The sequence below is a fragment of the Sander vitreus genome, unplaced genomic scaffold (genome assembly GCF_031162955.1).
Source record: "Sander vitreus isolate 19-12246 unplaced genomic scaffold, sanVit1 ctg259_0, whole genome shotgun sequence".
NCBI classification, from domain to species: domain Eukaryota; kingdom Metazoa; phylum Chordata; class Actinopteri; order Perciformes; family Percidae; genus Sander; species Sander vitreus.
Genome location: NW_027595427.1, coordinates 75001 through 87093, shown reverse-complemented (window position 1 = coordinate 87093; position 12093 = coordinate 75001). Strand labels below are relative to the sequence as shown.

General features: G+C 44.1%; 1 protein-coding gene across 1 annotated transcript in view; it reads left to right on the top strand.

The window, feature by feature from the left end:
• LOC144513473 (calcium/calmodulin-dependent protein kinase type II subunit alpha) overlaps window positions 1-12093 on the top strand; it is a 49692-nt gene that overhangs the window by 15855 nt on the left and 21744 nt on the right. The window contains exons 5-7 of the mRNA XM_078244561.1: window positions 4416-4470; window positions 6341-6406; window positions 7956-8028. Coding sequence (XP_078100687.1) covers window positions 4416-4470; window positions 6341-6406; window positions 7956-8028 — 194 coding nt within the window. The remainder of the gene's footprint in view (window positions 1-4415; window positions 4471-6340; window positions 6407-7955; window positions 8029-12093) is intronic.

Below are 12093 nucleotides of genomic sequence, written 5' to 3'. Positions count from 1 at the left end.
GGCAGGGTATTAGGGCAGGTATTGGGCGGGTATTGGGCGGGTATTGAGGCAGATATTAGGCAGATATTAGGGCAGGGTATTAGGCAGATATTAGGCGAGTACGGGCGGGTATTGAGGCAGGGTATTGGGCAGGGTATTGGGCGGGTATTGGGCGGGTATTAGGGCGGATATTGGGCAGATATTGAGGCGGGTATTAGGCAGATATTAGGCGGGTATTAGGCGGGTATTGAGGCGGGTATTAGGCAGATATTAGGCGGGTATTGGGCAGGGTATTGGGCAGATATTGGGCAGGGTATTAGGCAGATATTAGGCAGGTATTAGGGCGGGTATTAGACAGATATTGGGCAGATATTAGGGCGGGTATTAGGGCAGATATTAGGGCAGGTACTGGGCGGGTATTAGGCAGATATTAGGCAGGGTATTAGGCAGGGTATTAGGCAGATGTAGGCGGGTGTTAGGGCGGATATTAGGGCAGGGTATTAGGCGGGTATTAGGCGGGTGTTAGGCGGGTATTAGGCAGATATTAGGCGGGTATTGAGGCGGGTATTGGGCGGGATATTGGGCGGGTATTGGGCGGATATTAGGGCGGATATTGGGCGGGTATTAGGCAGATATTAGGCGGGTATTTGGCAGATATTAGGCAGGGTATTAGGCAGGCGGGTATTAGGCAGGTATTAGAAAGATATTAGGCGGTACAGGCGGGTATTAGGCAGATATTAGGCGGGTATTAGGGCAGATATTAGGGCGGGTATTGGGCGGGTATTAGGCAGGTATTAGGCAGGTATTAGGCAGGTATTAGGCAGGTATTAGGCAGATATTAGGCAGGTATTAGGCAGGTGTTAGGCAGGTGTTAGGCAGGTATTAGGCAGGTATTAGGCAGGTATTAGGCAGGTATTAGGCAGGTGTTAGGCAGGTGTTAGGCAGGTGTTAGGCAGGTGTTAGGCAGATATTAGGCAGATATTAGGCAGGTGTTAGGCAGGTATTAGGCAGGTATTAGGCAGGTATTAGGCAGGTATTAGGCAGGTATTAGGCAGATATTAGGGCGCTGGCAGTCCAAATGAGTACAAAAACAGTCAATAGATTACAAAATATGACAAAAACGTCGACAAAAGCGACATAAAGATTATAAAAATAAAAAACATGGCCGAGACAGGCGAGAAGCTCTTTAATAACCGTCCCGTCGTCCCGCCGTCGTCCCGTTAGTTTCTCTGAGTCTAAATTTTGAATGAAAAACCTTTATTGACGTTTTGGTCGTCTTTTTCAACACTTTTGTGGCTTACCCCCCCCCCACCGACAGCGGTTGTGATTGGTGTAGAGCCCGCCTCAACGGTTGTGATTGGTGTAGAGCCCTCCTCAACGGTTGTGATTGGTGTAGAGCCCGCCTCAACGGTTGTGATTGGTGTAGAGCCCGCCTCAACGGTTGTGATTGGTGTAGAGCCCTCCTCAACGGTTGTGATTGGTGTAAAGCCCGCCTCAACGGTTGTGATTGGTGTAGAGCCCGCCTCAGCGGTTAGGCCTCCCAGGCTATCACTTTTTCTTGACTTTAAATGCTATAACATTGACTAAAACACCCAAATTCAATGAAAGTAGTGATCTCATCAGTTATAAGAGCGTTGAAGGGAACCATCCACGTTACGTTTCCAAAATTGTGGTGTAGAAACTGTGTGATTATGGGTCATATTTGACCCCGAGGACAAACAACGGCGAGGAAAGTGCCCGTCTGTTGAACAAGTGACCAAAATGCGGTAAAAAGAGACTCCCCTAACCTCTGTTTCTCTCGCTCTTTCTACATTTTTGCCATTTTGTCGTGGTTATTTTTGCCGTGTCTGTGCTGCAACTTCCTGTTGTTATTTCAGAATAAAAGCTCGACAGCGTTCTGTTGCTCTCGGACGGTTTCTGCTGTTCATCTTCAAAACCCTTCAGACAAAAAGAGAACAAACAAACTCTGTTTTTCGTTAAAGTGAAACAAACTGAACTGGGATCAGTCAGAAGTTCAAATGTGACCTCACGTGGACCCAAGCAGCCAATCAGGAGGCTGCAGCTGAGCCCAGCGTCCAATCAGAGCTCTGTGTGGGCAGCCGATGCTCCACAGATACCGAGGAGTGTTACGCAACTCAGTGTGTGTGTGTGTGTGTGTGTGTGTGTGTGTGTGTGTGTGTGTTATTGCTAGGCAACAGTGTCCTTAGGTGAATGCATCAAACCCCTCTCTCCTCCCACACACACACACACACACACACACACACACACACACACACAGACACACACACACACACACACACACACACACCTGTGTGAAAGCACTCAGAAAGAAATAATCAGGTTTTTCTCTCGAAAAACTCCTACACAGTACAGCAATGGGATTTGATTTGTGTGTGTGTGTGTGTGTGTGTGTGTGTGTGTGTGTGTGTGTGTGTGTGTGGGCAGCTTCCTATTATACAATAAATCCAGAGTTTCCACAGCCTGTTAGGCGTCTGTAATGATCTTTCTGCTGCAGTGAAACTGCTCCTCTGTCTTTTGTGTTCGGTCACATTTTAAATCTCAGGAAAGTAAAGCCGCGGCTGATGTTTGGTGGATGAACGCATGAATACGTCACCACTTCACTAACGCAACTGCATCTTTTAACACGGCTGTTTTCATGAAGTTGTCCATAAAGTTACAGAAAGTAAAGCCCTGTAATTGGTCGAGACTTGCATTAATCATGACCTATATTCATGTCTATAGTGGCGGAGCCAGTGGTGTAGTCTAATGCAGGGACTTTCAACCACTTTTTTATGGAGTTACTGCAAATAATGTGCCATTGTTGAGCATCTGTTCCTGCAATGTGATGACTGGCAGAGAAATGAAATGCTGTTCTGTGTCAGTAGGTGGCAGTATAGCACAGTAATGACCTTGTTGATGTAAGACAGTAGAATTGTAAGCAAGGGGGTCAGCTTCTCCTCACAACACGTAGCTCCTATGGCGCCATGCTGATGCTACCAAGCCATCACCTCCCGTTAGCATCCCGTTAGCATCCCATTGACTGCCATTCATTCTGACGTCACTTTGACAGAGAATACCTTTACATCTGAAGCGTTTAAAGACTCTATTTGTCCGTTGTTTATTTCTAAAGAAACACGACAATGTATAAAAGGCTCCATTACCTTGTAGCTCACGTTATGGCTCCGTAGCAGACGTTTTTATAACAATAGGCTAACGATTGGGTCATAACCACGAGACTTCCTGTCTCATAGTAGAGGAGTTACCGTATAGTACAGGAGAAGCTCTCAGGCAGTTTGGACTTCCATCAGCTGTTTAAGTGTAATGACTAATGTTAACTATCATTTTAGTGATCAATAATGAGCCTGTGTCTATGTTATCTCCTTACATATACCTACGCTCTCCGTCTCTGCTAGATTGGGAATGATTGAGATTTCTCTTGGCACAGCTACCAGAAGACTTCCAACTTTCAGACAGGTTGCTCACGTCACATCTACGTCTTCAAGCTCAGTTGGAGGCTGCTCAGTAACGCTCAGCCATCACCGGGAAAGAGACGTCACTGGTCTCCGTCCAGAGACACGGGGTCTGCTGCTCCAGTATATACTGACTATAGGTGGCAGTGACAGGATGTAAGCAGTAGGGCTGAGATCATCGATGTAAGCCTGCAACAGTGATGGATACATTTTAAAAAAAGAAAAATGCAGATTCTGATCTGATTAGGCCACAATGTGCCCATATATATATATATATGGGCCAGAATCTGCCTTAAGGGGAAGGGGGGCCTCTCATAGTGGGGGGGTCTGGGTGTCCTCCCCCAGGGTTATTTTGAGCGTGAAAGACTTAATTTCCTGTATTCTGATTCGGGGTGGTACGGTTCATGAAAAAACAGTTTTGGAGCGTGTGTGTGTCTCACGGTCCGTCAGTCCACTGTTAACGTGCACTAACCACTTACTGCTGTAGGGCCCACGTTACACACCTATGTTAAAGCACTTACTGGAAATGATGAGCGGGACCAAAGACGTGTGGGAGTGTTTTTGGGTGAAGGACAGTCTCATACATAAGTGTAATTTACAGTAGAGATGGGGGGTTATAACCCCTGTTTTCTTGCCTTTTCTCAGTTTTTTAGGGGGATTTTTAATGATGTTTTTGTTGCCTTTTTCAGGGTTTTTTTCACAAAGTTTTTAAACTGGAACTGTATTTCCTGCCACCACTAGGGGGCGCTGCCTGTTGCTTCCAGGCCTCTTGTGTTATGAAGTCTTTGTTCAGACTGGAAAATGTTTGAAATAACGTTTCCTAGTGTTTCCGTTCAGGGTGTCATCTTAAAGCTCTGACTTTCAATATTAAAGAGACCTACAAGTTAAATAGCAATGAGTAGTTCTTATTAAAGATGGCTCTGAATTAGTCACTGAATCATTTCTTTCTTTATTTCTTTCTTCCAGTCCGGCTACATGACAGCATTTCGGAGGAGTTGCATCATTACCTCATCTTCGACCTGTGAGTGGATCTGTTCTTCATGTTGTTATAGACCAATTATCACGGCCCATATTTCACAATTTGCTGTGTGTGTGTGTTTCTCTACGTGTGTTTGTGTGTGTTTGTGTGCGTCTGTATCTGTGTGTGTGTGTGTGTGTGCGTCTGTATCTGTGTGTGTGTGTGTGTGTGTGTGTGCTACGTTGGCTCTGTTAGCTTGTTAAAACTTCACAAAGCTATTTTTTGACTGTGTATTAAGTTATTTTCCCAGAGCCACTAACTAGTATGATATATGTCACTAACTAGTATGATATAAGTCACTAACTAGTATGATATAAGTCACTAACTAGTATGTCTGTCACTAGTATGATATATGTCACTAACTAGTATGATATATGTCACTAACTAGTATGTCTGTCACTAACTAGTATGATATATGTCACTAACTAGTATGATATATGTCACTAACTAGTATGATATAAGTCACTAACTAGTATGTCTGTCACTAGTATGATATATGTCACTAACTAGTATGATATATGTCACTAACTAGTATGATATATGTCACTAACTGGTATGATATATGTCACTAACTAGTATGATGTATGTCACTAACTAGTATGATATAAGTCACTAACTAGTATGTCTGTCACTAACTAGTATGATATATGTCACTAACTAGTATGTCTGTCACTAACTAGTATGTATGCCACTAACTAGTATGATATATGTCACTAACTAGTATGATATAAGTCACTAACTAGTATGTCTGTCACTAGTATGATATATGTCACTAACTAGTATGATATAAGTCACTAACTAGTATGTCTGTCACTAACTAGTATGATATATGTCACTAACTAGTATGATATAAGTCACTAACTAGTATGATATATGCCACTAACTAGTATGATATAAGTCACTAACTAGTATGTCTGTCACTAACTAGTATGATATAAGTCACTAACTAGTATGATATATGTCACTAACTAGTATGATATAAGTCACTAACTAGTATGATATATGTCACTAACTAGTATGATATATGTCACTAACTAGTATGATATAAGTCACTAACTAGTATGATATAAGTCACTAACTAGTATGTCTGTCACTAACTAGTATGATATATGCCACTAACTAGTATGATATAAGTCACTAACTAGTATGATATATGTCACTAACTAGTATGATATGTCACTAACTAGTATGATATATGCCACTAACTAGTATGTCTGTCACTAACTAGTATGTCTGTCACTAACTAGTATGATATAAGTCACTAACTAGTATGATGTATGTCACTAACTAGTATGATATATGTCACTAACTAGTATGTCTGTCACTAACTAGTATGATATAAGTCACTAACTAGTATGATATATGTCACTAACTAGTATGTCAGTCACTAACTAGTATGATATAAGTCACTAACTAGTATGTCTGTCACTAACTAGTATGATATAAGTCACTAACTAGTATGATATATGTCACTAACTAGTATGATATAAGTCACTAACTAGTATGTCTGTCACTAACTAGTATGATATAAGTCACTAACTAGTATGATATAAGTCACTAACTAGTATGTCTGTCACTAACTAGTATGTCTGTCACTCACTAGTATGATATATGCCACTAACTAGTATGATATATGTCACTAACTAGTATGTCTGTCACTCACTAGTATGATATAAGTCACTAACTAGTATGATATAAGTCACTAACTAGTATGTCTGTCACTAACTAGTATGATATAAGTCACTAACTAGTATGATATAAGTCACTAACTAGTATGATATAAGTCACTAACTAGTATGTCTGTCACTAACTAGTATGTCTGTCACTAACTAGTATGATATAAGTCACTAACTAGTATGTCTCTCTCTCTCAGGGTAACAGGAGGAGAGTTATTTGAAGATATTGTAGCCAGAGAATATTACAGTGAAGCTGACGCCAGGTAGGAAATACATCAACCTTTCACTCCAGCTGTGTTGGGAACCGCTCACTCACTCCCTCACTATTCCCTCTATCAACTTCATTAAATAGTACATAGTGTTTTAAGGACCAAACCAGATTTCAGACCCTACAGTGTAAACATGGTAGGGTCTGTAGATTCTCCGGTTGTTAGTGTGACGGATGCTTCACGTAAACAAACCCAAACAAACAAACAGACTTCTAATCTGTCCCTGAAACAAAGCCAGCTAGTTCCCTAACGTGTCAAAGACGTGCACATATCAGTGTAGTAAACCTTCATTTAGGTAAGCATCCACAGCAACCCATAGCAACCCCTCATCCAATAGCATCCCATAGCATCCATAGCATCCCACAGCATCCATAGCATCCATAGCATCCACAGCATCCCATAGCATCCATAGCATCCATAGCATCCACAGCATCCATAGCATCCACAGCATCCATAGCATCCATAGCATCCACAGCATCCCATAGCATCCCACAGCATCCATAGCATCCCATAGCATCCATAGCATCCCATAGCATCCCACAGCATCCACAGCATCCATAGCATCCCACAGCATCCATAGCATCCCACAGCATCCATAGCATCCACAGCATCCATAGCATCCACAGCATCCCATAGCATCCACAGCATCCCATAGCATCTCATAGCATCCCACAGCATCCATAGCATCCCATAGCATCCACAGCATCCATAGCATCCCATAGCATCCACAGCATCCATAGCATCCCATAGCATCCATAGCATCCCATAGCATCCACAGCATCCATAGCATCCATAGCATCCACAGCATCCATAGCATCCATAGCATCCCATAGCATCCCACAGCATCCATAGCATCCACAGCATCCATAGCATCTCATAGCATCCACAGCATCCATAGCATCCCATAGCATCCCATAGCATCCACAGCATCCACAGCATCCCATAGCATCCCACAGCATCCATAGCATCCATAGCATCCATAGCATCCCATAGCATCCATAGCATCCATAGCATCCACAGCATCCACAGCATCCATAGCATCCCATAGCATCCATAGCAACCCGTCATCCCATAGCATCCATAGCATCCATACTGATACACAACAGTTTCGTGGAACACATTAGTACAATCTGCCAGGCTGTGCATTTGGCCGTAGTAACAGTGATTTAAGAAACCTGGGACTACGATCTTGTTCCATCCCAAACAGAAACTATTACCGGTCCCTGTTCAGTCAGACAGACCACTCTAGCTAACGTTAGCTGCTCAGCTATAGTTCAGTCAGACAGACCACTCTAGCTAACGTTAGCTGCTCAGCTATAGTTCAGTCAGACAGACCACTCTAGCTAACGTTAGCTGCTCAGCTATAGCTCCATCATGCTATAACTAAGATACAGATAGACAATCATGCCTGAAGGGCCGTCTCTGGTACCCATGAATATACTTATAGGGAACGGTTTCCAACACAGCTACAGACTGAGAGATGACGTCATCATGACCTCTGACCTTTGACCTCTGACCTTTGACCTCTAACCTCTGTGCACAGTCACTGTATCCAGCAGATTTTGGAGGCGGTGCTGCATTGTCACCAGATGGGCGTCGTCCACCGAGACCTGAAGGTACCTGTCTGTCTGTTCTGAACGTACCTGTCTGTCTGTCTGTTCTGAAGGTACCTGTCTGTCTGTCTGTTCTGAACGTACCTGTCTGTCTGTCTGCTCTGAAGGTACCTGTCTGTCTGTCTGTCTGTCTGTCTGAAGGTACCTGCCCGACAGGCATTAAGATATTTCTGTCCGAGCCCGACCCAGCTAACCTCTCATGTTGTTCTCAGACTAACGACACATGGAGGTGTGTTTGTGTGAAGTCTTTTCTGAAGCAGCTGGAGGAAGACCTTCAGAAATGTCACCAGATGAGGTCATCAGCTCACACGGGCAACAAGCTCACGTTAACACACACACACCTACATAATCAGCTGTTTTAAATGTAAAATGTTCAATGCCTTATCGCGCTGATGTGACCGAGCCCGACCAGAACCCCAACATAATTTCTAAATATCTGTCTGAACCCGACTCGGCTCAGTTCCGGTATCCATCCTGTATTTCCTATATGTTCCTGAACACATCATGTTGGCCCTCGCAGGGTTTCCGTAGTGTAATGGTTATCACGTTCGCCTAACACGCAAAAGGGGGGTGTTCCCTCTTTCTGCTGTAAGGCAAGTCCCAGGGGATGCCAGGTCCATCTTTAGACGAAAACACAGAGGCTTTTAGTGGGGCTCCAGGCAGCACAGGTGGTGCCCCTGCTTGCATTGATCTCTCGGTGCTTATAGTATAGGGAATGTCATCCGTGACAATGGAATACACTCAGGCATGGCTTTAAGACATGGTGCATCATAACCACATAGTGGAGGCTGCTAACGGAGTATACGGCATTGCTGTCAGTCCATCTTTATGTCAAATAAATACTGCATGAAATGCTGAGTTTACTAATGGAATTTATTGGATTAAACATTGAGTGCACCATCCTCTTTTACCTTACTGAGTGCATTGCAGCAATTCTCAGGTCTTTTCACTTGATTCCAGGATGACGGTCCGGATCCCGACGGGCTCGGTTCGGGTATCCATCCTCTAGTGTGGACAGACTCTGCTAACACACCCAGTGACCTAACTGTACTGTCTCCAACCTCGACATCCCAGAGTCGTAAATATCAATCCTCTCTGGATTATCAGGAAGCTGCTGTTCCTCTCCTCATCTCCCATTGGTCAGATCTTCAGATAGGATGAGGTTTGGATGAGCAGTGTTTGGGTCCAGAACACATAGACATTATATATAATGGACCACCAGACCCCGTGTCTCTGGACGGAGACCAGTGACGTCTCTTTCCCGGTGATGGCTGAGCGTTACTGAGCAGCCTCCAACTGAGCTTGAAGACGTAGATGTGCCTTGACCAACGTGTCTGAAAGTTGGAAGTCTTCTGGTAGCTGTGCCAAGAGATATCTCAATCTTCATCTTGTTCCAGATGTTGAAGCTCAGGTTGCCCAGGTGTTTGGCCTCGTCTATCAGAGCTCCTGAGAGCAGCTGTGGATCATCCAGCAGGGGGCGCTGCTGGACTCTTTCCACTGCAGCCTTGTAGTTGATCAGGATGAGACGTCTTTAGCTCTCAGCTGCTCCTCTGTGGCTCTGTGTCTGAAAGAACTGCTATCTCTCTGCTTAGAGCCTCCATCTTCTCCTTCATCCTCTGACTCTTCTGCTCCTCTTCTTCCCTCAGTGCAGCCATCCTGGCCTCCTCTTCCTCTTCTAGAAACTGGTGAAGCTTCTTAAACTGATCCTTAATCTGCGTCTCTGTGCGTCGGGCCTGGACCTTCAGGTGTTCTGCTGTTTGATCAGATTTCTGGCAGAAAGACCAGAAGGTAAACGTCTCCCGTGTGCACCAAGCCCCCAGGAACAGCGCCATGTCTTAAAGCAACCATGGGCTTAGCGGCCAACGGTGGAACTGCACCCCATGGCCCAGAAAGACCTTTCCCAGAGACTTTGCATGGCGACCTGTCACATTCACACAGTTCCATATTCATACCTGGAAGATGCCCAGTACTACCACAGTCTGATCTGCGCACATTCATACCTGGAAGCTGCCCAGTACTACCACAGTCTGATCTGATCACATTCATACCTGGAAGCTGCCCAGTACAACCACAGTCTGATCTGATCACATTAATACTGGAAGCTGCCCAGTACTACCACAGTCTGATCTGACCACATTCATACCTGGAAGCTGCCCAGTACCACCACAGTCTGATCTGCTCACATTCATACCTAGAAGCTGCCCAGTACTACCACAGTCTGATCTGATCACATTCATACTGGAAGCTGCCCAGTACTACCACAGTCTGATCTGATCACATTCATACCTGGAAGCTGCCCAGTACTACCACAGTCTGATCACATTCATACTGGAAGCTGCCCAGTACCACCACAGTCTGATCTGATCACATTCATACCTGGAAGCTGCCCAGTACTACCACAGTCTGATGTGCTGGCCACTGAGCAGCTCCACTGGAGCCGTTGGGGTTAAGGGCCTTGCTCACGGGCACCTCAGTGGTTGTAATGAGGCACTGCTCTTTCACTTTCCCCCATTTCATACCGTTCCTAGGACATACCGTTCCTAGGACATACCGTTCCTAGGACATACCGTTACCAGAACATACCGTTCCTAGGACATACCGTTCCTAGAACATACCGTTCCTAGAACATACCGTTCCCAGGACATACCGTTCCTAGGACATACCGTTACCAGAACATACCGTTCCCAGAACCTAACGTTCCTACAACATACTGTTCCTGAGACATGTCGTTCCTAGAACATACCGTTCCTGAGACATAACGTTCCTAGAACATACCGTTCCTAGGACATACCGTTCCTAGGACATACCGTTACCAGAACACACCATTCCTAGAACATACCGTTAATAGAACATAACGTTCATAAAATATACCGTTCATAGAACATACCATTCCTAGGACATACCGTTAATAGAACATACCGTTCATAGAACATACCGTTCATACTGTTCTTAGAACATACCGTTCCTAGGACATACTGTTCATAGAACATACCTTTCATACCGTTCCTAGGACATACTGTTCATAGAACATACCGTTCATACCGTTCATAGAACATACCATTCCTAGAACATACCGTTCCTAGAACATACCGTTCCTAGGACATACTGTTCATAGAACATACCGTTCCTAGAACATACCGTTCCTAGGACATACCGTTCCTAGGACATACTGTTCATAGAACATACCGTTCCTAGAACATACCGTTCCTAGGACATACTGTTCATAGAACATACCGTTCATACCGTTCATACCGTTCATAGAACATACCGTTCCTACCGTTCATAGAACATACCGTTCATACCGTTCATAGAACATACCGTTCATACCGTTCATAGTACATACCGTTCCTAGAACATACCGTTCATACCGTTCATAGAACATACCGTTCCTAGAACATACCGTTCATATAACATACCGTTTCTAGGACATACTGTTCCTAGAACATACCGTTCATAGAACATACCGTTCCTAGAACATACCGTTCATAGAACATACCGTTCATACCGTTCCTAGAACATACCGTTCATACCGTTCATAGAACATACCGTTCCTAGAACATACCGTTCATAGAACATACCGTTTCTAGGACAAAACATTCCTAGAACATACAGAAACTACGTAGTTTGGTTGTCTAAACCTAAGAGATTTCTGGCAGAAAGCCCAGAAGGTAAACGTCTCCCGTGTTCCCCTCCCTGCTGCAGAAAGTTACCTCAGTTACTTTAACTTTGAGTATTTGAGTGTTTTTCAGTCTGCAGCAGATTACAGTTTAAAGTATTTCACTTCTTCAGTACTTCAGAGCTCCTTCCTGTAACTGTCCTCCCTCAGTTAAAGTCACAGCTTTGTAATAAAAGGTCAATCTTACCGTCTGTCTGTCTGTGCGTCTCTTCTCACTGACGACTCAAAAGGAACAAGCTGGTTTACCTGGTCTGTCTCAGATGATGTAATATAATGTGAGTAGGGTTGCAAAGGGGCGGAAATTTTCAGATAAATTTCTAGAAACTGGGGAGTTTTGGAAAAATTCCAATTTTGATTTATTATGGTTAGTGGGCTATACAATTAACAAACAT